The sequence below is a fragment of the Antennarius striatus genome, chromosome 17 (assembly GCF_040054535.1).
Source record: "Antennarius striatus isolate MH-2024 chromosome 17, ASM4005453v1, whole genome shotgun sequence".
Lineage (NCBI taxonomy): Eukaryota > Metazoa > Chordata > Actinopteri > Lophiiformes > Antennariidae > Antennarius > Antennarius striatus.
In genome coordinates, this window is record NC_090792.1 from 19,778,367 (window position 1) to 19,797,091 (window position 18,725).

At 46.2% G+C, this 18,725-nt stretch overlaps 3 protein-coding genes and 1 long non-coding RNA gene across 7 annotated transcripts; 1 reads left to right on the forward strand and 3 right to left on the reverse strand.

Moving 5' to 3' along the window:
- Positions 1-49: 49 nt before the first annotated feature.
- On the reverse strand, positions 50-10,702 carry tyro3 (TYRO3 protein tyrosine kinase). Its single transcript, XM_068339574.1, has 19 exons — positions 10,361-10,702; positions 8,647-8,830; positions 8,295-8,395; positions 8,001-8,171; positions 7,139-7,225; positions 6,909-7,024; positions 6,631-6,811; positions 6,017-6,159; positions 5,785-5,923; positions 5,565-5,688; positions 5,318-5,412; positions 4,809-4,904; positions 4,306-4,386; positions 4,116-4,208; positions 3,912-4,033; positions 3,720-3,829; positions 3,346-3,505; positions 3,117-3,253; positions 50-2,487 (listed from the first exon to the last, which is right to left on the reverse strand). Exons 1-19 carry the CDS (start codon positions 10,422-10,424, stop codon positions 2,046-2,048), a joined length of 2,646 nt encoding a protein of 881 aa, XP_068195675.1. The 5' UTR covers positions 10,425-10,702; the 3' UTR covers positions 50-2,045.
- A 578-nt stretch (positions 10,703-11,280) lies between these two features.
- On the reverse strand, positions 11,281-13,963 carry lrrc57 (leucine rich repeat containing 57). 3 transcript variants are annotated; one of them, XM_068338604.1, is made up of 7 exons: positions 13,805-13,963; positions 13,432-13,524; positions 13,239-13,355; positions 12,933-13,068; positions 12,507-12,775; positions 12,232-12,417; positions 11,281-12,117 (listed from the first exon to the last, which is right to left on the reverse strand). In XM_068338604.1, the coding sequence occupies exons 3-7, from the start codon at positions 13,320-13,322 to the stop codon at positions 12,076-12,078; spliced, it is 717 nt and encodes a 238-aa protein (XP_068194705.1). In that variant the 5' UTR covers positions 13,323-13,355; positions 13,432-13,524; positions 13,805-13,963; the 3' UTR covers positions 11,281-12,075. The 3 variants fall into 3 exon arrangements, with proteins under 3 accessions (XP_068194705.1, XP_068194707.1, XP_068194706.1); XM_068338606.1 differs by lacking the exon at positions 13,432-13,524 and having other exon boundaries at positions 13,239-13,375; positions 13,805-13,961; XM_068338605.1 differs by lacking the exon at positions 13,432-13,524 and having other exon boundaries at positions 13,239-13,379; positions 13,805-13,961.
- Positions 13,964-14,290: 327 nt separating this feature from the next.
- Positions 14,291-16,229, forward strand: LOC137611466 (HAUS augmin-like complex subunit 2). 2 transcript variants are annotated; one of them, XM_068339692.1, is made up of 7 exons: positions 14,291-14,684; positions 14,815-14,901; positions 15,163-15,252; positions 15,487-15,556; positions 15,641-15,773; positions 15,842-15,950; positions 16,092-16,229. In XM_068339692.1, the coding sequence occupies exons 1-7, from the start codon at positions 14,676-14,678 to the stop codon at positions 16,203-16,205; spliced, it is 612 nt and encodes a 203-aa protein (XP_068195793.1). In that variant the 5' UTR covers positions 14,291-14,675; the 3' UTR covers positions 16,206-16,229. The 2 variants fall into 2 exon arrangements, with proteins under 2 accessions (XP_068195793.1, XP_068195792.1); XM_068339691.1 differs by having other exon boundaries at positions 14,293-14,684; positions 15,163-15,261.
- Positions 15,848-16,609, reverse strand: LOC137611468 (uncharacterized). Its single transcript, XR_011038637.1, has 3 exons — positions 16,576-16,609; positions 16,097-16,256; positions 15,848-15,987 (listed from the first exon to the last, which is right to left on the reverse strand). It is a non-coding gene; the product is annotated as an uncharacterized lncRNA (long non-coding RNA).
- Between the last annotated feature and the right edge of the window lie 2,116 nt (positions 16,610-18,725).

Below are 18,725 nucleotides of genomic sequence, written 5' to 3' on the forward strand. Positions count from 1 at the left end.
CCTTCCTTAAAACTTGTCCCTTCTGATATCCCAGTGAGGAGTCGTGCAGAATTAAAAATCAAACTTTAATTCAAAGGCTTTTGCAGGGAATTAACACTTAGATCCACAGTTACGCAGTCAGACACCACAGCATGAACAAAGCATGATAGTCTTTAAAAATACACATCTTTATAGTACATCTGACTCAAACAGGCCACATGTTGCACATAAACTTTCATATTCTAAAGGGAAAACTGACAACACGTGGTCAGCAGTGGTCCCAGGAAGCGCTTCAAGTAATTAAAGTGTTAACAGCTTAATTTCATAGTTCAAATGTCTTGAGATGCAAATGAAGCAAATTACAGCAGCTAAATTCAGACGCACCAGCAAACAGTTCCTGATAAAACCGTGACGGGGGCCCGGGATCAAGGTGTGGGCCCCCAACACCCCACCAACTCTGTTCCCACCCACCACATAACAATTAGTTACATGCATAAAAGACACAACGACATTAAAATTTGATTTCAACTTTATAATAAACAACTAATTTGGAGTCTGGAAATATCCGACATGTATTAAATGTTATCGGCAAACAACTGATGTTATTGAGTCGGTTTGCTGACCTTCAGACTCTTTATTTCTGTTATAAAACGGTTTAAAGTTGATCATCGATCCATGACTCGGTATGACTCATCGTCTTTGAACTTCAGAAAACGACGCGTCACCGATATTTACTTTCTTATTCTAGAGCAGCAAATTCTCACAGTAGACGAGTTTTAACTGTCACAAAATATATAATGGAATTGTGAATATTCACCTGCATCTGATCAAGTAATTGCTTTGATGACAAGTTGTTTAAAATGTTAAGTTATTGACATTTAATGAAGCTTCACTGAACAAAAATACGTTTCTGTGAATACTTTTAAAAAATCCCTTGAGCTTGAGACAAACAAACAAAAATAGAAAAGTAGTTTGACAGTAAATGTTTGTTCAACCACACCTCGTGGCGCATCAATAATCATTAGACCGATCGATCTCAGCATTCATAGGTTGTCATTACAGTATGGCAGGAAGTCCCAGTTTTAGTGGTTCATAGTTAATTAAACATTAGAGACGCCGTGGTTTAAAAGATAACACATCTGTTTGTGCAAAAATTTAACGCAACTATCATCCTCACAACTAAAGTTTTCATTTGTTTAAAAGGTAAAAATAAATGAAAGACTTAAAAATCCTTCAAAAATCTAAGAAACAGCAGAAAAGTTTGAATAAAACACAAAACATAAAAAAGTAAATTGTGAAATGATTAATTTAAGCCAGCGACTGAGTGAGGCGCCGTCTTAGCGACTGAACCAGCCTGTCTGGAACATTAAACATCCAGAATAAGAACATTTTGACACAGCAGCTTTTTCTCCTAAGAGAAATCTCATGAATTCCCGTTGGGACCCTGAAATGTAAAAATACTGCATTAATCTGAAAGGTTTTCGAAGCTTCAACCGAAGGCGTCAGTGTGAAGGTCGGCAGCTCCACAACTCTTAAATATGTGATAAATCTAAAGTTAATCAGGCACTTAAATCACTTTAATGCAAAGTATGGCTCAAACTAAAGGGGAAAAAATTCCAGCGGTAGCAAAAAGTATAATTTTTTCAAGCATTTTTCACCTGCGGTGTGATAAATGTGAAGGTTTTAGTGGTTTTATCCAGTCTGTCATTTTTTAATTACTAGATAACAAAATAATAAAGATTAAAAATGACAGTTATGATCGGCTAACCGGTCGCAGTGGTGTCTGTGTTCAACACAGAGGAAAAGTCGGAGTTAATATCTTTAACTTAAAGGAAGTCGTTGCTGAATTCCTTTGGGATTTGTTCAGGAACGTTTCAGCTGAGGCTCCACCAGAACCGGAATGTGTTTGTTATCCGAGGTGCTGCCCAGTCTGTGTGTGGAGCGAGTTTCAAATGAGCTTCGAGACGCTTCGTACCTCCTGTGAGTTCAGTGTCCACCCGCCTGCTGCTGCTCAGTGCCACCAACCAGCGCCCCCGTCCCATCGGCTGTGGTTGGTCAGTCTCTGGTTAGACGTTAATGATTAAATCGTCCTCCTCCTCTCTGACCCCCTCCTGTAAAATGGGCGTCGACTCCCCCCTTCTTCCCTCCGCCCACTCCTCCCCCTCCTCAGGGGTCCCACAGGGGCCGATGATGTACCTGTAGTCCCCCCCGATGGCCAGCGCCGCCTCCGAGCCCACGATCAGCCAGTCCTTCTCCTCGTCCTCCGCCCGGTGCTGCCAGGGGACACTCCAGCTCGGGGCGCCGGCTGCGGGCGCCTCGTCCGGCCCCGGGGCCCACGCGCCGGGTCCTGCCTCCTCCTCCCCCTCCAGGTTGACGTAGTGTAAAGGTTCCTTCAGCGGGGGGCCGGGGGTCAGGCTGAGACACAAGGACTCCAGCTGAGCCACCAGATGCTGGAAACTGGGACGACATTTTGGGACGGGACTCCAGCAGCTGTGCATGATCTCATAACTGGGGGGGGGGCACAGAAGAGGAAGAGGAAGAAGACAAGATACAGGTGAACCTCGGCTTACATTGTTAGCTGGTTCCAAGAGATGAACTGAACTTTATTAATGAATGTATTTTAATGATATTTGGTTAATTTGAATCTAATTTAAGCTGACAATTAAATTCTATTTTTAATATATTCCAGAAAAAACGTCTCTGTCTCGTCTCCATCTATTCTTCCTCATGTGTTTGCTACGGGCTAATAATATATGTTTTATCTGATTTATTGTACAGTAACATATGTTTTTAACGGTTTACTCGTGATTTTATGATTCCAATATTTCTGACACATAAAGTGGAGTGAAATGACATAAACTTGATTTTTATTTTTCCGTGTATTTCTTTTGAAAACCGACGTACTGTATGTTGAAACGGCGCAAGCCAAGGTATACCTTTGTGTGTGTTTTTATATATTTTTTATATATATAACTTTGTCTCATATATAATGGACAAAATTGGCTTTTTCTTTCAGGTAATTCCTCTTAAATCCTTTGAAATGTAACCGTCTGTTTACCCGACAAACATCGGCTCAGTGTGTTCCGGGTCAGATCTATCATCATATCTAGACTTAGCAGAACCAGATCTGGACTCACATGTCGTCTCTGCAGTCCGGCGGTTTCTTCAGTCGCTCTCCTTTGATCAGATACTCATAGATCTCAGAGTTCTCCACGCCGGGGTACGGAGTCTGACCCCGAGTCATGATCTCCCACATGGTCACGCCAAACGCCCACTGGAGAACACACACACACAACACAAATCTGTGTTTGTCTCACCCTCAGAATCAACACACGTGTGTGTGTGTGTGTGTCTGTGTGTATCTACCACATCGGTCTGTGTGGTGTACACGTTGTCGGCCAGACTCTCCAGAGCGATCCACTTGACGGGGAGTTTGGAGACGGAACCCTGTCGGTAATAATCCCCACTGTAGATCCTCTTAGACAGACCGAAGTCAGCAACACACACCGTCATGTTCTCGTCCAGCCTGACACACACACACAGAAACAATTCAAAACTGTGGTTAAAAACATCATTTCGTCTTAATAAACACTTGTGATTACCAACTAAACAGGATTCATTAATAAAGCTGAATTCTTCTTCTCATAATAAGATCTAATACGACTATCTGTATGCTAATGTGCTAACAAGAGCAGAGGCCTCCACATCGTTACTGTTTCTGTCACACGCTGCCGACTGACATGCAGTTGCGTGCGGCGAGGTCCCGGTGGATGATGTTGCGGCCACTGAGGTATTCCATCCCGCGGGCGACGTCCAGCATGAAGCGCAGCAGCGTCTGCAGAGACATGTCCTGGAGGAAAGAGACGCCGACCGGAGCGTTAGTCGCCTCGTCAGCGTCGCAACGGGTCGCCGGCGGCGATCGGGAGGCTTACGAATGGATGGTCGCCCAGTCGGGACAGCAGCAGGAAGGTGTGCAGGTCGCCGTGCTTCATGAACGGGAGGACCACCATGGGGATGGGCAGCCGCTGGCCGGGGCGCCGGTGGAGGCTCACGCCTGTGGGACAGGAGAGAGCGTCAAGCCAACACCACCCTGACCTTTGACCTCCGGTTACATGATGCAACCGCGTAACCCCTACCGATTAGCTGGATGACATTGGGGTGGTCAAAGTCCTTCATGTAGGCCGCCTCCTTCAGGCACTGCTCGATGTCGGCCGACGCCGTGATGTCAGCTAATAAAAAACATTTACATCAGTGTGGTCACAAACAGGGAGGCGTCTGACATCACTTCCTGTTACAACGAGGACCGTGAAGATCAATCAGACTCACATTTCAGCACTTTGACCGCCACCTTCTGGACGGACGAGTCGTCCGCCTTCAGGAACGCCTCGCGTACCGAGCCGAACTCGCCTGGCAGGAACACAAAGGAGCCGACGTCACTCTGGATAATAATAATAATAATAATAATCTAATAAACGCCTTTAAACGACCTGCAGGGACTGGTGGGAGGCAGCCTGAGCAGAAATGCCTCTGATTGGCTGAACACTGTGGGAATCGCACGAGTGAATGTGAATGCTAACGAGCCCCGCGTTCATTCATCAGGCTGTTTGGTATTCAGAGGCGACCCGAGTGTCACAGACGACAAAACAAGGTTAAACCGACCTTCAGAATGTCGGTCACATGAGGGCTGCTTGTGTGCGAATCGTGTTGTGTACACAGACACACTTAAAACACACACACATTAAGAGTTAAAGAAGTTCCCTAATTCTAAGCTAACAGCACTCCATAATAAAAGCTCTGCGTGTGTGAAGGTGTGTGTGTGTCGCTGCTACCTTTGCCCAGCACGAGTCCGAGAGTGAGGAGTCGCTCCGGGATCAGAACGTCCTGCAGTTTGTTCTTCAGGTCGGTGTTAATACCGAGACTGTCCACTGGAGGGAGACAAACACGCTGTTGTTTTGTCTTGATTGTAACCTATTGCCATCTATTATATGCAAATGTTGCAGGATATGCTCCAGTCACAATAAGAAAAACACACGTTTCCATAGCAACGATAAAAAGAACAATCTAGAAAATTCCAAAAGTTACTTCATGTGTTGCAGTACCACCTAGTGACCGCTAGATGTCAGATTTTTGCCCAAATCAGAACTAGAATAAACATTTTCTAGTTTGCATCTTCCATCATCATCATCAACACCATCATCACTTCATGTCAGCTGTCGAACATTTCCTGATTTTTTTCTCTCCACTGAACACGATGATGATGTCGCCGTGATGATGTCATCGCCCACCTCATTCCCGGATCCCGTTAAACCGACGCCTGACGTTAGAACATCGGACTCACGTGTCGACTCCTGCTGATCGACGCAGCTTCTGTTGAAGGACTGAGCCGCCGTGAAGGAAACCAGAGTCTCGGGGCCGGCGGGCTTGAAGGCGGAGCTGCAGACAGACGAGGTTCAGTTAAACGTTTAAATATCGATCCCGATTAATTAAACGTTTAAATATCGATCAGGATTAATTAAACGTTTAAATATTGATCCTCAGGTCGTCTCAAATCTCCTGATCACTCAAACTTCCAGAACTTTTCGTACCCAAACTGCATCTCTTTTCCGCGGCGGTGAGCGAGGACGGCGATCAGTAGCCCGACGGCGGCGGCCAGCAGGAGGCCGAGGAGCAGACCCACCCACATGTGGCTCCGGGGGGCCTGTGCCTGCACTGGGGGCGGGGGGGTAAAAAAGGTCATATCAGGCCCTGGAGGCAGACGATGGGTGTGGGCACATCATGTAGGAACCGTTGGGGGGCGTGGTCTACCTGAAGCAGGCAACACCAGGATGGGGGGGCTCCAGGGCCCGCAGCCCACGGAGGTGCAGGCCGACACCTGGAAGGAGGCGTTGAAGAAACGTCCTCCCCCAGACAGCTGAGCAGAGTTCTCCTTAAACAGGAGGGGCTCCTGCACACACACACGCACACGCACACGCACACACACACACACACTAAGCTCCTCACTTGTTTTGTGTACGATCACGTGATCAGCGACGCTCACCTGCGACTCTCCTCCCACGCTCCACTGCACCTTATAGGCCAACAGCTTCCCCTGAAGCTCCTCCTCCTGGAGCTCCGCCCACTTCAGGGCCAGCTGCTGCTCCGTCAAATCAAACGTCAGGTTCCTGGGGGCCGTCGACGGCGCTGGAGACACCAAAACACCACAGGAAGTCAGACATCAGAGTAAACTGTCCCGAGATCTGACATGACGTGAATTCTGAGGCTACACCATTAACGTTACAGTAATGTGACAATAGTGGTGTAATGACGGCCGACGGCCTGCGGGGGCGCCGCTCAGGCGGCGGCGGAGCTCTTTCTCATGGATTGAGGCCACAGACAAAAGCTGATTGTACGGAGAGGCCTGGAATCTCCTGGAACACCTCCAGCTGGAGCACAAACGCACACAAATACCACAAAAACACCAAAGCAGCTCCCAGAGGCTCAGAGGAACCAGCAGCAGGATCAATGCAGGAATCGATCGATTATTGATTCCCACACAAACGAGGTTCAGATGAAGGAATAGGAATGTGTTTGTGAAGAGACATTCCTGTCATCCCTCGAGATTTTTTTTTTTTTTGTGTTGTACCTTTATGGACTCGGAGCGTTCCTCCTCACCTGACTCGGGCGTCTGGAAGTGCACCCAGGGGGAGTAGGGCGACGCCCCCACCTCGTTGATGCACGAGACGCGGACGCTGTAGTTAGAGTGACTCCTCAGGCCGGACAGGACGTGGAGGTGGGGGGGAACCGCGACTTCCTGCTGAGGGAAGTCCCACTTCCTGACCGAAGAGCTCGACACCTGAAGACGAGAGGAAGACGAAGAGGAGGACGAGGAGCGTGGTTTGCTTCCAGTCATTTATGTGTGTGTGTGTGTGTGTGTGTGTGTGTGTAGGTACCTGGATGATGCAGGCGGACAGCGCCGAGTGTCCTGTGAACCCTGGTTTCCATGACAACGTGACATTGTTGTCAACCATCCTCACAACCTGCAGCCCGACCGGCGCCGTCGGCAACACTGAGGGGGGTGGGGGGTGGAGGGGGGACACAGCTAACGTTAGCGTGGTATTAGAGGCAGTGGTTTCTAAACACACGCTGATCAGTGGCATCCCATAATATTCCACCAGCTCACCTTTGATGTCCACCGTCCCGGTCCTGGAGACGGAGATTCCTCTGGCGTTCTTCGCCTCGCAGTAAAACTTCACGCTGCTGTTGACGCCTGCAGACGGTTATTGATACGCAGTTATTGATCTGGAATTATCAGCCACGCCTCTTATGATGACTCCGCATCATCCACCCCGCCTCTTATGATGACTCAGCATCATTCAGCTGTGAGGATGACGACGGTACGGCGGCTTCGGGCTGCAGGAGCCGACGAGTCACGTGACCAGAATGTGGATCAATAACTGAGATCAGGTTGAGACGGCTCACTTACAGGAAGCGGCGCGCACGTGTGTGTGTGTGTGTGTGTGTGTGTGTGTGTGTGTGTGTGCGCATTCATAAAAGGGGGAGAGAGACGCTGGTTGTTCCTTACAGACATTACTTGAACTTAGCTCCACCCTCCAGGAATGACCTTTGTGTTAATTCCATCGCTCACATGTGTTTGACTCACACCTCAAAGAGCTTATTGAATGTGTGTGTGTGTGTGTGTGTGTGTGTGTGTGTGTGTGTGTGTGTGTGTGTGTGTGTGTGTGTGTGTGTGTGTGTGTGTGTTTCAAACATAACTAAATCATAACACAGTGATATCTTTCCCCTTAAAGCTGTGGTGAACAGCTGACTCTGGATCAGCTGCTGCAGTAAAAACACACACACACACACTGCTGATTGGTAACAGCAGAAAGTCACATATTGATCACAACAAACCAGGAAGGAAAAGAAGCAACATTCTATAATCAATAATCGATAACGGTGCCTTTGACTCCTGACGTTCCTGAGGAGAAGAAACGATTCCTAACAATCCCCCATAAATCTGTGTAAACACTCGTTTTTCTCACCTGGGACGTGAAGGACGGACGGGGACGGTCTGGACTCTGTCTCCTGGACCCCCCCCAGCCACCAGAGCACCTCCACGGGGCCCGGGGGGCCGACGGCGGCGCAGGTGAGGTTGAAGGGGACGTTGGGGAACGTGGCCATGTCCTGAGGCTCCTGGGTGAAGTGGGGGACGCCTGCAGGGGGCGGGACAGGAAGCAGGAAGTGACGGGTTAGTGGGAGGCGTGTGGCGAGTTCAGGGTCAACGGGAAAACAGACGCGTGCCGGCGGGAGGTCCGTGATGCGTTCACTGCTCTAACCTTCCACGGTGAGCCAGGCTCGCTCGGAGGAAAACGTCCGCCCGTCAAACTCGATCTCGCACCAGTACTGACCCGCGTCCTGCTGCTGCACCGACTTCACACTGCAGACAGGAACAGGAACCAGTTTAGACCAGAACAGGAACCGGTTTAGACCAGAACAGGAACCGGTTTAGACCAGAACAGGAACCAGAACCAGAACTGGCCAGGATATAAACTGGAACCGAGACGGCGTCGCGGCGAGAAAACAACCCGCTGAAATGTGTGTTTCCATTCATACAGCCTGCTTAGTGTGTCACTATCACTTCCTGTTTGTGGTGTTACCACGGTAACAGATCGAGTGGTGAGGACGGACCTGTGGTACGTCTCCCAGTGCTGCTCCCCCAGCGTGATGAACATCTGGTCGGTGCTGAAGAGCTTCTCGCCGTCCTTCATCCACACAATGTCGGGTTCCGTCACCCCCCGGACGGCGCAGCCCAGCCGGGCGGCGTTCCCCTGAGACACCGTCTGATTGGTCGGGTGCTTCGTGAACCAAACGTCTACGGGGGGAGCCGAGAGATGGGAATGGTTAAAGGGGGTGGGGGGGGCTGGCTACAAGTCAAACATGACTTTACAAACACGTGTGGGTGTGTCAGCTTCACGCTGATGAGTGTTTCATGTTACGATCCATAAAACATCCATCTCTTACGCCGATCCTGAGCAAAATATTGATTAAATTATCGATTCATTTAATTAAAATGCAGAGCGCGATTTATTCAGTTTAAAAACATGGAAGGAAATTCTCTCATTTCAGCTGAAATCACCAGCAGGAAGTTGATTTCTGGTAAAATAACGTCAGAATATTCCATCACTGCAGCTGCTCTGTAGCAGAGCAACGCAGCAGAGGCATGCTGGGAAAAAAACACATTAAAGTGAGTGATGACAACTTTAACCTTCAGCTGCACGACGACACACACACACACACACACACACACACACACACGCCATTAGGTGTCATTTCCCTGCACTGATGACATCACCAGATCCTGAACGCTAAGGCGAGCGACGGTGATGTCATCAATTTCTGCATTGAGATGACATCATTGTGAAGAGATAGAGGTGGCCGTCAATCCACTCATGAGGTATTTACCCGGTGCAGTGCATTGTGGGACGGCATCATCATCAGTCAACAAACACCCCCAGAGAGAAAAGCTCACATTCCTCTGGAAGGAGTCGCGAACCTGCGCCCTGCTGGTCACCGGTGTGACCTGAGGTCTCACGATAAACCAATCAGTCGATAAGTCACGCCCCCTGTCACGCCCCCGTTGCTTGACATCAGCACCAATCCATCAGCATCAATCCATCAGCATCAATCCATCAGCATCAATCCATCAGCAACAACCACGAAACAACAGCAGGAGATCAGGTTGTTTACTGGTGGTGATCAAACAACTAGGTAGCATGGCTAAAGCTAGCATCGCTAAGCTATTGGCCAATGGAAAAGATGGACAGATTACAAAAAAAATGGTTTGAAATAACAACAGTATGTCTAAAAACATCGAACCACACAAATTAATTTCACCGTAGAAATGGAGCGTTTACACAACAATGTGCCTTTACGAAAAAACTGTTTGGAGTGTAAACTTTTGACATATGGAATAAATAAATAAATAATCTTGTGAAAATTTTTAGACTTTGTGCAGAATTCATAATTAATATTTGAGAAATTTCTAAAAATGAATCCCAAATCCATTTATTTATTTATTTTTACTTTTCGTGTGTGTGAGTTTTCCATTCACTAGTTTGTAGAAGTTAACGGAAGTTGACGGTGATGACGGTAAACCGGAACATCGCCGCCTACTGGTCTGTAATGTAAACTACAGTTTGGTGGTAGTGATTTTTTTTTTTTAACCTTTCACAAGTAAATATTTGGTGAAAAGTTACAAAACTTGGAGAATTAAACGTTTTTTCCAACCTAATCGATAAGGAGAACGTTCAACAACGACTTCACAGAATGGAACCGGGAACACAACACGGGTTTGTTGTGTTTATTTGTCAACAACCCGCCGTGATGACCAATTAACACTCACGGCTTCCACAGGTCCTGTCATGACTCAGCAGGAAAAACAGGAGGATCCAAAGAAACACCTTCATCTTCTCATCGTTTCTGTCTGGAGATGAAAACCGACGCGAACATCGAATCGCCGAACGGACTCGGTTCTGGTCCCTCAGTGAAGCCTCGCTCCGGCCGGGACAAACAAGATTCCCGTCGAGGAAAAGCAGGAGGTTGGAGACATCCGGTTGAAGGAGAAAACTTTAAATTACTTAAATTTTTTTTTAAAAAAAACAACGCATCACAGTTCTGGGTTCGATGCCCGCGGAAAGTAAAACCACCCTGATCAACACCGAGCTGCAGAGCAGCTTCACAGCGACGCCGCTCGACTCTGAATTGAAATGTGACGTTAAGCTAAAAATGTTAACACGTCATCACCGGAAGTGACGTTTGTCTCCTTCAAAATAAGACAAATTAATCCCGTTTACGAATCCTGCGTTTAATATACCGTACCGTTCTTAGTTATACTTTTCTTATTCTGACATAACTTTCTGTATAATTTTATGCAGTATATTAGTACAAATTTACATAGCATCTAAATCTAAATTTTTTCCTTACACTTAGTTTTAATAAACTTGCTTATTAACTTATAATATGGTTCAGTTTGTTTGCAGTTGGAATACAAATTAACTGCGTACAACTCGTAAAGCTGAAGTACACTGAAAAGTATATTTTTGTAAACTAATTTGGCCAATTCAGTCACAATAAGGACTAAAATAATTCACAATAGTAAACTGTTATTACTAGATAGATATACAGTATTACATATTAGTATAGTGTACTTACTTTTAGGAATGCGTATTTCCTTTATCTGATCTTCAGGTCTTGTCAGGAAGACAAATGTAAAATAAACTTCATTTATCCTTTCTGCTAAATGAAACAATCAATGATCAGAACTTATCAATGAATTACAGATTTATTGTGTTTATTTTATTGTATTAAACAAAAACATTTCTTTCATTCCTTATTCTCACATTTCTATAAACTTTAAATACTTTAGAGGATTTTTTCTGCTCCTTTTAAGTTCAACATTACATTTACAATCTCTTGTTAAAATTGAACCATCAAACTAATTCAAAATTTGACAATTTGCTCAAATACTGATAACTGTTGTATTTTTTGCTCCAATTGGATTTTTGTTCTGTTCTGCAGGAAATGAGCTCCAGGTTTTTCTAGCGACTGACGACTTCCTGTCTTAAATTAACTTTCACATGATTAAAATTGCTTTAATTTCTCTTGTGAGTTCATGAACTCTCCCAACATACAAACCTGAGTTTTCCATACAATACAGATTCACTTTTCTCTTTTAGGTGAGTCAATGTAAGAACATAATAATAGTAATATTAATATTAATAATAATAAGACTGCAAAAATAAAGTGTGAGAGCAGACGAGTGTTGAACAGAACCGTTTCTGTGACGGTTGAGCAGTTTCTTCTTCTCTTGTGTTAAACTTTTCCGTCCATCTGTCCTTCTACGTTAAATAAATCGGTCTGGAAGCAGCAGGTCTGAGTGTTCGGCAGACGTCCCCTACCCCCGCCTCGGTGCATTCCAGCAACTGGATGGGGGTTTCATGTGAGGAGGACTGTCCCAGCTGTGTGTGGTCTGTTTTTCAGCAGCAGCAGAAGAAGAAGCAGCGTTAGAGGTGGGCGGAGTCTCTACTGAGGCGTGTCCAGACGCGCCGTCGGACGCCTTCAGGCGAACTTCTTCTTCGTGGCTGTAAAACGCTCCATGTACTGAGGAGGAAAGAAGGGAGGCCATCAGGGACCCACAGAGACCATCGCAGCGTAGGTCAACATCAGAACGTCCCACACGTCCCTGAACGCGGCATGACAGGAAGTGTGTCTCACCTTGTCGTATCCTTCCAGATCTCGGAGCTTCTTCACTTCAAACAGGTTTCCCTCCACGCTGAACAGAGACACCTGGGAGTCCTTCAGGATGGACACAGGGATGGACGGCAGGTCCAGACAGTTCTCCTCCAGACGGAGGACCTTCAGACGGGGACAGGCCGATACCTCTGGGGACAGGACCGAGATCTGGAGGATGAAAGATGAAACATAGAAACATGAACGCAGCATCATAAAAGTGTGTGTCTGAGCAGTCCTCTACTGATGACCTGAGGTACCTGGTTCTGGTTCAGGTTGATCTCGATGGCCTGCAGCTCGGACACCTCTGAAGGAACATTCTGGATCTTGTTGCGGGACAGATCTAGCAGGTCCAGATGCCTCAGAGTTCCCAGACCGGAGGGGAACTCTGAGATCTGGTTCCCGGACAGGTTGAGCGTCCGCAGAGTTTTGAGCTGGCCCAGAGTGGACGGCAGCTGCTGGATCCGATTCCCATTCAGGCTCAGGGTCTCCAGCTTCTTCAGCTTGGAGATCTCACTTGGGATGTCGACTGGGGACGCAAGACAATAACGCACATTGTACACAGGCAAACCTCTACTTTCTAAATATGTCACACTTGTAATTGCAGATTTAGACTGTTGAGGATTAACATTAACGACCCACAAACCAGAGTGGACTTAGGTCCTCTTATCTCATGAATCACTCACAGAGTCTGTTGGAGTTCAGCGTCAGACTCTTGAGCTGCAGGAAGTTTCCGATGGCAGCAGGAAGAACCTCGATTTTGTTTCCGGACAGGTCCACCGTCCGGAGGTTACTGGTGAGCCTCTGCAGCTCCTCCGGGAACTGAAACACCAACAGCAGCAAATCTTAAAGCCTGACGTCAGCCAATCAGATCACAGAGCAAAGTCTGGGGTGTGTTTTGACTTTTGTCTCAGTATATTTAAGGCAAAACAAAAGAATCTGCACAAATGTTCACACAATAACAGGAAGACGTGGGGGGGGGGGGGTCTCACCTCCTGTAGTCCCTTCCCCGTCAGCTGGAACACTCCAGTCTTCTGAGACGTTTCCAGGTGGGACTTCAACGCACTGTTTCCCATCAGGACCCCGCAGCCGGCTACCCCTATGTCTGCCTGATTGTAAATGCACCTCACTGGCTTTAATGAGAGCAAAACAAAACTCAGCTGCTGCTAATAGCAAAGCTCATACCCAAACAGGAAGTAGTCGATTTCAGCCCAGGATATGGATCGTTTTAAAAGGCTCTTCTTCGTTGGTGTTAATGAGATCAGACGCTGAAAATCCCTGCAGAGAACAGAGTCATCAATAAGCAACAGGCTGCTGGGTGGAGCTAGCCTCGTTAGCATTACCATTAGCTCCTAGTAATCCAGCTATTATGTCCACACAACAGGCTAGCAGTGCTTTTTAACAAGGCTTTAATGTTTGGCTAGCTGAGGATGAAGCGGTGACGTCATTCAATGTTTATGGGCGTGAACCGGAGCCAGGTTAGCATAACAACGTCAACATGCTAGCCACAACGACAACAGCTCCACGGACGATCGAACCAGTGAAAGCTGCTACTCACGTTGAAACGAACGTCAAACTGTCTCCATGCGTCCAAAGTTTAAAACACCGTCCCTTAAAGTGCGTGAGAACAACTTAAAGAACGCTAAGATTTGACGCCGCGTTCGGATTCAGACTGAACAGGAGCGCGACCGCCACAGCAGGGTGACGTCACTGCGTTTCACGCATGCGCACAAGTCCTCTGTGTTTGACAGCAAGTTGAACAGATCCAGTAAAAAGGTGAAAGATAATTCTTGATATTACAGATTTTTGCTTATAGATATTTATGATAAAGTGATTATAGTTAATTCAACAGGTTCAGTTTTAATGGCTGCCGGTAAAAGTGAGCCAACGTCAGATGAAAATAAGATTTAAAGTGAATTTTAAACAGCGAGACATCCTGCTTTCGAATGGTAATACCTTTTATATCACTGTAAATAGATTAAAGATTAAATTGTAGCATCGCTGCACCGGGGTAAAGTACAGTATAGAGATAAGATGGCTTACTTAGATCTGCTTCAAATTAAATTCATGATTATCCTCCGTCGGACTATAAACTGTTCATTCTTGATCAACACGAATCCAGATTTCAGTCGTACTTTTCACAGGCACATGAAAAAATATCCCTGAATCTGAGGTTATAATCCATACGTGGATCGACAATCAATGTTCCCTGGTCCAAGATCCACACCCGCATGAAACAATCAAAATCCACTGTTAAATGTTAAATGTAGATAATAATCCTTCTGAGGCAGTACTGAAGGCTACCAGTAGGGGGCAGCAAATCACCGTTAAACGAGAAGACGACGCCCAGGAAGAAGAGTTGGTGGGCGGGAATTTGAATTCTTGTTGACTTCCGGTAGTGATCTTCAAACTCACCCCTGGAAGCCTGCATGTTGACGGTATGTTATTACTCAGATATTTGTAGGTACAGAACATGTCTGGTCGGTTTGAGATGGTTACCTTTGGGTTGTATTGATCTGTATTGATCAGAGGAGCTGATTGATCATTGGATGCTTCTGGATGTTCCAGATGGATCCGTGGGGTTTGTCCACGTTCACGGTGTCTCCAGCTGCCAGCTTGTTGTCCAGATGCGTCTCCAGAGGGGTTTGGTCTCAGGTCAGCACCTCCGCCGGTCACGTCCCATTTCAAACTGTCTGAAGACGCTCACGTGATCACGTACCAAAACAAGAACATTAATAGTCTTCAAATATTCAATCAGTGGAATCCTGAAAAAATATAAAAACCAAAATGATCAAAAAAAATGTCTTCCAGGCTTCATCAAAATGATATTCAACGACAGTTGTCATGGTGATGTCACTGTGGTGATGTCACATGACTCCTAACTGTATGTTCACACTGTTCTGTCTCCACCCTCAGGAGGACATAGACTCCGCCTCCTCTGGACTAAGCCCCTCCTTCTCTTCTCACCTGCAGGAGGTTGAGCAACGAATCAGAACGCAGAGACAGGTAGACGAGGTACGCTTCAGCGTGACGCTTTTTCTTGTTTCACCAGGTGCCTGAAGAGGCGGAGCTTTTTCCAGCCTTTGAATTATTTAGAAAACGTTTCTTTGAAGAAAAATTAGAGAAGATTATTTAAGGTAATATTTAATTTTTGTCCTCAAACATGAGGTTTCCTCAGAAATATTACTTTTCCTGATCTCTTCAGACTTGGTGTTTGAGGGTTTCGTGTCTTCGTTGCAGCTGCAGCTTCAGATGGAGCTGCTGAAGCTGGAGAAGCAAAGCGCTGACGTCACACACAGATTCCACCTCAGTGAGTGTTTGAGCTGCTGCAGCACCAGAGTGGGTTCACCCACCCAGAACAAGCCTCATCCGTCGTGTCCCCTCTGTCCTGCAGGCCGGAGGTTCCAGATGCTGCAGATGTTCTGTGGACACCTGCAGGACGTCCTGAAGGAGCAGAACCGTCTGAGGCAGCGACTGATGAAACCTCTGGGTCGAACCAACCTCCCCGTTCAGGCTCACCTGCACAGGTAGCACCTGTATCCACCTGGACGGCGGTCAGACCTGGTTTGGGTTCTAACACGATGTCGTCCTTCAGGTTTGTGGTGGATGTGATGAAGATGCTGCTGGACTTCATTCAGACTCTGGACGTGAAGCTGGACTCAGTTCGCTGCAGCCCCGCCGCCAGAGACCGCCTCGCCCAGATGGTAGGTCACATGACATCACTGTCAGCGCAACGTACGTCTGCATGGAGGCAGAGAATCAGATGACGATAAAACACTTTGTCCGGAAATACTAGTTTCCCTGTCAATAAAGATCATTTGATTTGAATTGTGGCTCTGGTGCAGAATACCGGTCTCAACCAGCTACTGGCTCACGTAGCAGAGGTGGAGGGTTTGTCTGGTCGGGTTCTCCGGTTGAAGGACGTCCACTGCAACACAGAGGACGCCGCTTCTGCATGACGACTCCAGGTCACCATCTTCCTCCTCCTCCTCCTCCTGCTCCTGCTCCTGCTGGGCAGACGACTGCCTGATGATTCTGTGTTCTCTACAGATATTAATTATTGTTACATCCTGAATATTGTTTTTGTAATAAAGATTTTGCCGAACATGTCCCCAGATCTGAATTCCTTTTTACGAAAGGAACATGAAAAGAAGTCTTATTCATTCGAATCACCCAAGTTGCCTTCATCATCTGTAGAGTTTTTGTTTTCTGCAAGACATTTCAAAAAGCTTCAACAGATTTGAATTAAATCTCGGGTCAGGGTGGATCCTGAGTGAAATCAGTTGCTCCTGCATTTAAATTCATGTTATTTTAGTTCCACCAACTCACCACCAGGGGTCAGCCCACGACCGGCAGAGGCGCTGTTGGTGAAAAGAAACGGGAGTCACAAGAACTACACTTGATTCACCGTTTGTACAAGTTATTGAAATGCCAGACAAAAATATATTTTTCAACTTGGTTGAAGATAAATTTATATTTATAAAGAAAAAGGGCATAAAGTGGTGCTCAGATGGAGACTCACAACTGGCCTGCAGAGCCACAACAGTTTTGTTCCTCCACAAGATCACAAAATTGTTTTAAAAGTCACTTCTATCACATGAACACACTGCGTTCATTTGATGCCACACCCTTTTTCCGTCACGTGATTGCAGGTGAACAACATTAACACCCCTGGAGGTCCTACCTTTACCTGCGCAACCGGTAGCCTTGATTCTCCCTCCTCCGGCAACCCCGGAAGACATGAAGTGAAGTCCCGCCCCCTCCAACCAGCAAATTAATGACAATGCAGCCAATCAGAGAGCTCCACTCGTTCCCTTTTGGAATTTTGGAGCTAATTATCCAATAGGAGATCCGTATTAGTTTTAATCCAGAGGTCCCGCCTCCACTGCGCTTGTTTCGCCTTAAATTAAAGTGATCCTAAATAAACTAAAGCACTCATAATATTAATTAAAATAAGTATAAGTTTTAAAAAAAAGTAAATAATAATAATAATAAAAATAATAAAATAATAATAACAATTTTTTAAAAAAAAAATACTTCTTAACTAACCTCCTCTGTAAATAATACTACTAATAACACTAATAATAATCCATTTCCCCGCACCGCTTTATCTGCCGCTGTGGAGCCTATCCCAGCTGGCTTAGGGCATGAGGTGGGGCACAATGCCAGCGTGCCGCAGAGGTAATAATAATAATAATAATCATAATAATCATAATAATCATAATAATCATAATAATACGTCATTCAGGTCATTTTAAGATGAGAGAAAATCTCATGATGTAGAATTATACTCAACTCTTTTAGTTTTTTTTTCAAAGTAAGAGCACTTGCAAAATCTGTTCCTTCAAGATTAAAGCGTCGCTCATCAGATTATTTCTTTAGTGGAGGAAGGTGCTGAACATTTTACTCAGCTTTCATTGAACGCTGCTTCACTACATCACAATGGAAAATATGTCCTTCAGTCTGTTAGAGTATTATCACACAACATGTTCCATCCATTGTGTTTGATCTGAGCTGATCTCCTGGTGAGGCCTGACTGCCTCTTCAGCCCCGTTTGAAGAGCTGATTCTCACACAGTCGCTCCCTCGCTTTGTCACGGCGTCGGGTTCACTCAGGTTAACTGACAGATCCCAGAGCAGCTTTGTGTTCTGATGACAGCTGAACTGTGAAGCTGCAAGAGATTTCCTGATGAGAACAAGATGATGGAGACACCCCTCCGCCTGCGCCAGGGGACACGCTGCCGTTTGAAGCCGGTGTTCAAAGGAAATCAAAGATGTCAGACATGACGGTGTCAGCAGACGCTTTAGAGGAGTCAAATCTCAGGCCATGTTTACACAGCAACACATTTTCTCCCATCCTGCTGTCCAGAAGCTCATAACACCATTTGCTCATCTTCTCATCACATGATAAATATTTGAAGTCAATGAGGCTACATTGCTATGCTAATCTGGGTCAGCGCAAAGCAGATTCAGTGGTAAAAAAAATAATCAAAATGGCCCCCTCACTTCAGTCTTCTCCTCGGGGCTTTAACAAACCCATTATATGCACTCCAGAATATAGACCGGCCCGGCTCTGATCTGCTTAACACACTGGAGCAATGCAATTGAAAATCAATTGAGGGATGATGAATGGCGGCCATTAGGCTGTTGTTGCACCAGACTGGATGCAGTAAATAAAAACCGGTGATAAACAAGGCGAATGCTCGCGGCCGGAGAGCCTCAGAGTTAGACGTTCATTACGTGTTGGAGCTGATGAATGGTCACGCTTCCAGAAGACCCCGAAGACCATAAATTATATTTGCAGTGTTTACTTAATGGAGGAACACAAATCACCCGCAGCAACCGGAGCATCCTGGACCAGAACCAGGAGGGCCGGTCCATTTTAAGCTAACCCAACACCCACTTTTCAGATGCTATTTAGTTTTTATCAATCCGGTTCTATCCTCGAATGCTAGCGTTAGCTTTTTCAGTTAGCCACCC

What these genes read in the sequence shown, in the direction of transcription:
- lrrc57 (XM_068338604.1), bottom strand. Translation starts at nt 13,322, where the DNA reads ATGGGAAACAGTGCGTTGAAGTCCCACCTGGAAACGTCTCAGAAGACT. An exon ending in CGGGGAAGGGACTACAGGAG is followed by an intron (nt 13,069 to 13,238) that starts GTGAGACCCCCC and finishes TTGGTGTTTCAG; the next exon opens with TTCCCGGAGGAGCTGCAGAG. An exon ending in GCTGAACTCCAACAGACTCT is followed by an intron (nt 12,776 to 12,932) that starts GTGAGTGATTCA and finishes TTGCGTCCCCAG; the next exon opens with TCGACATCCCAAGTGAGATC.
- tyro3 (XM_068339574.1), bottom strand. Translation starts at nt 10,424, where the DNA reads ATGAAGGTGTTTCTTTGGATCCTCCTGTTTTTCCTGCTGAGTCATGAC. An exon ending in CTCGCCGCACGCAACTGCAT is followed by an intron (nt 3,506 to 3,719) that starts GTCAGTCGGCAG and finishes TGTGTGTGTCAG; the next exon opens with GCTGGACGAGAACATGACGG. An exon ending in CCGGACTGCAGAGACGACAT is followed by an intron (nt 2,488 to 3,116) that starts GTGAGTCCAGAT and finishes CCCCCCCCCCAG; the next exon opens with TTATGAGATCATGCACAGCT.
- LOC137611466 (XM_068339691.1), top strand. An exon ending in GTTCAGGCTCACCTGCACAG is followed by an intron (nt 15,774 to 15,841) that starts GTAGCACCTGTA and finishes GTCGTCCTTCAG; the next exon opens with GTTTGTGGTGGATGTGATGA. An exon ending in GAGACCGCCTCGCCCAGATG is followed by an intron (nt 15,951 to 16,091) that starts GTAGGTCACATG and finishes GCTCTGGTGCAG; the next exon opens with AATACCGGTCTCAACCAGCT.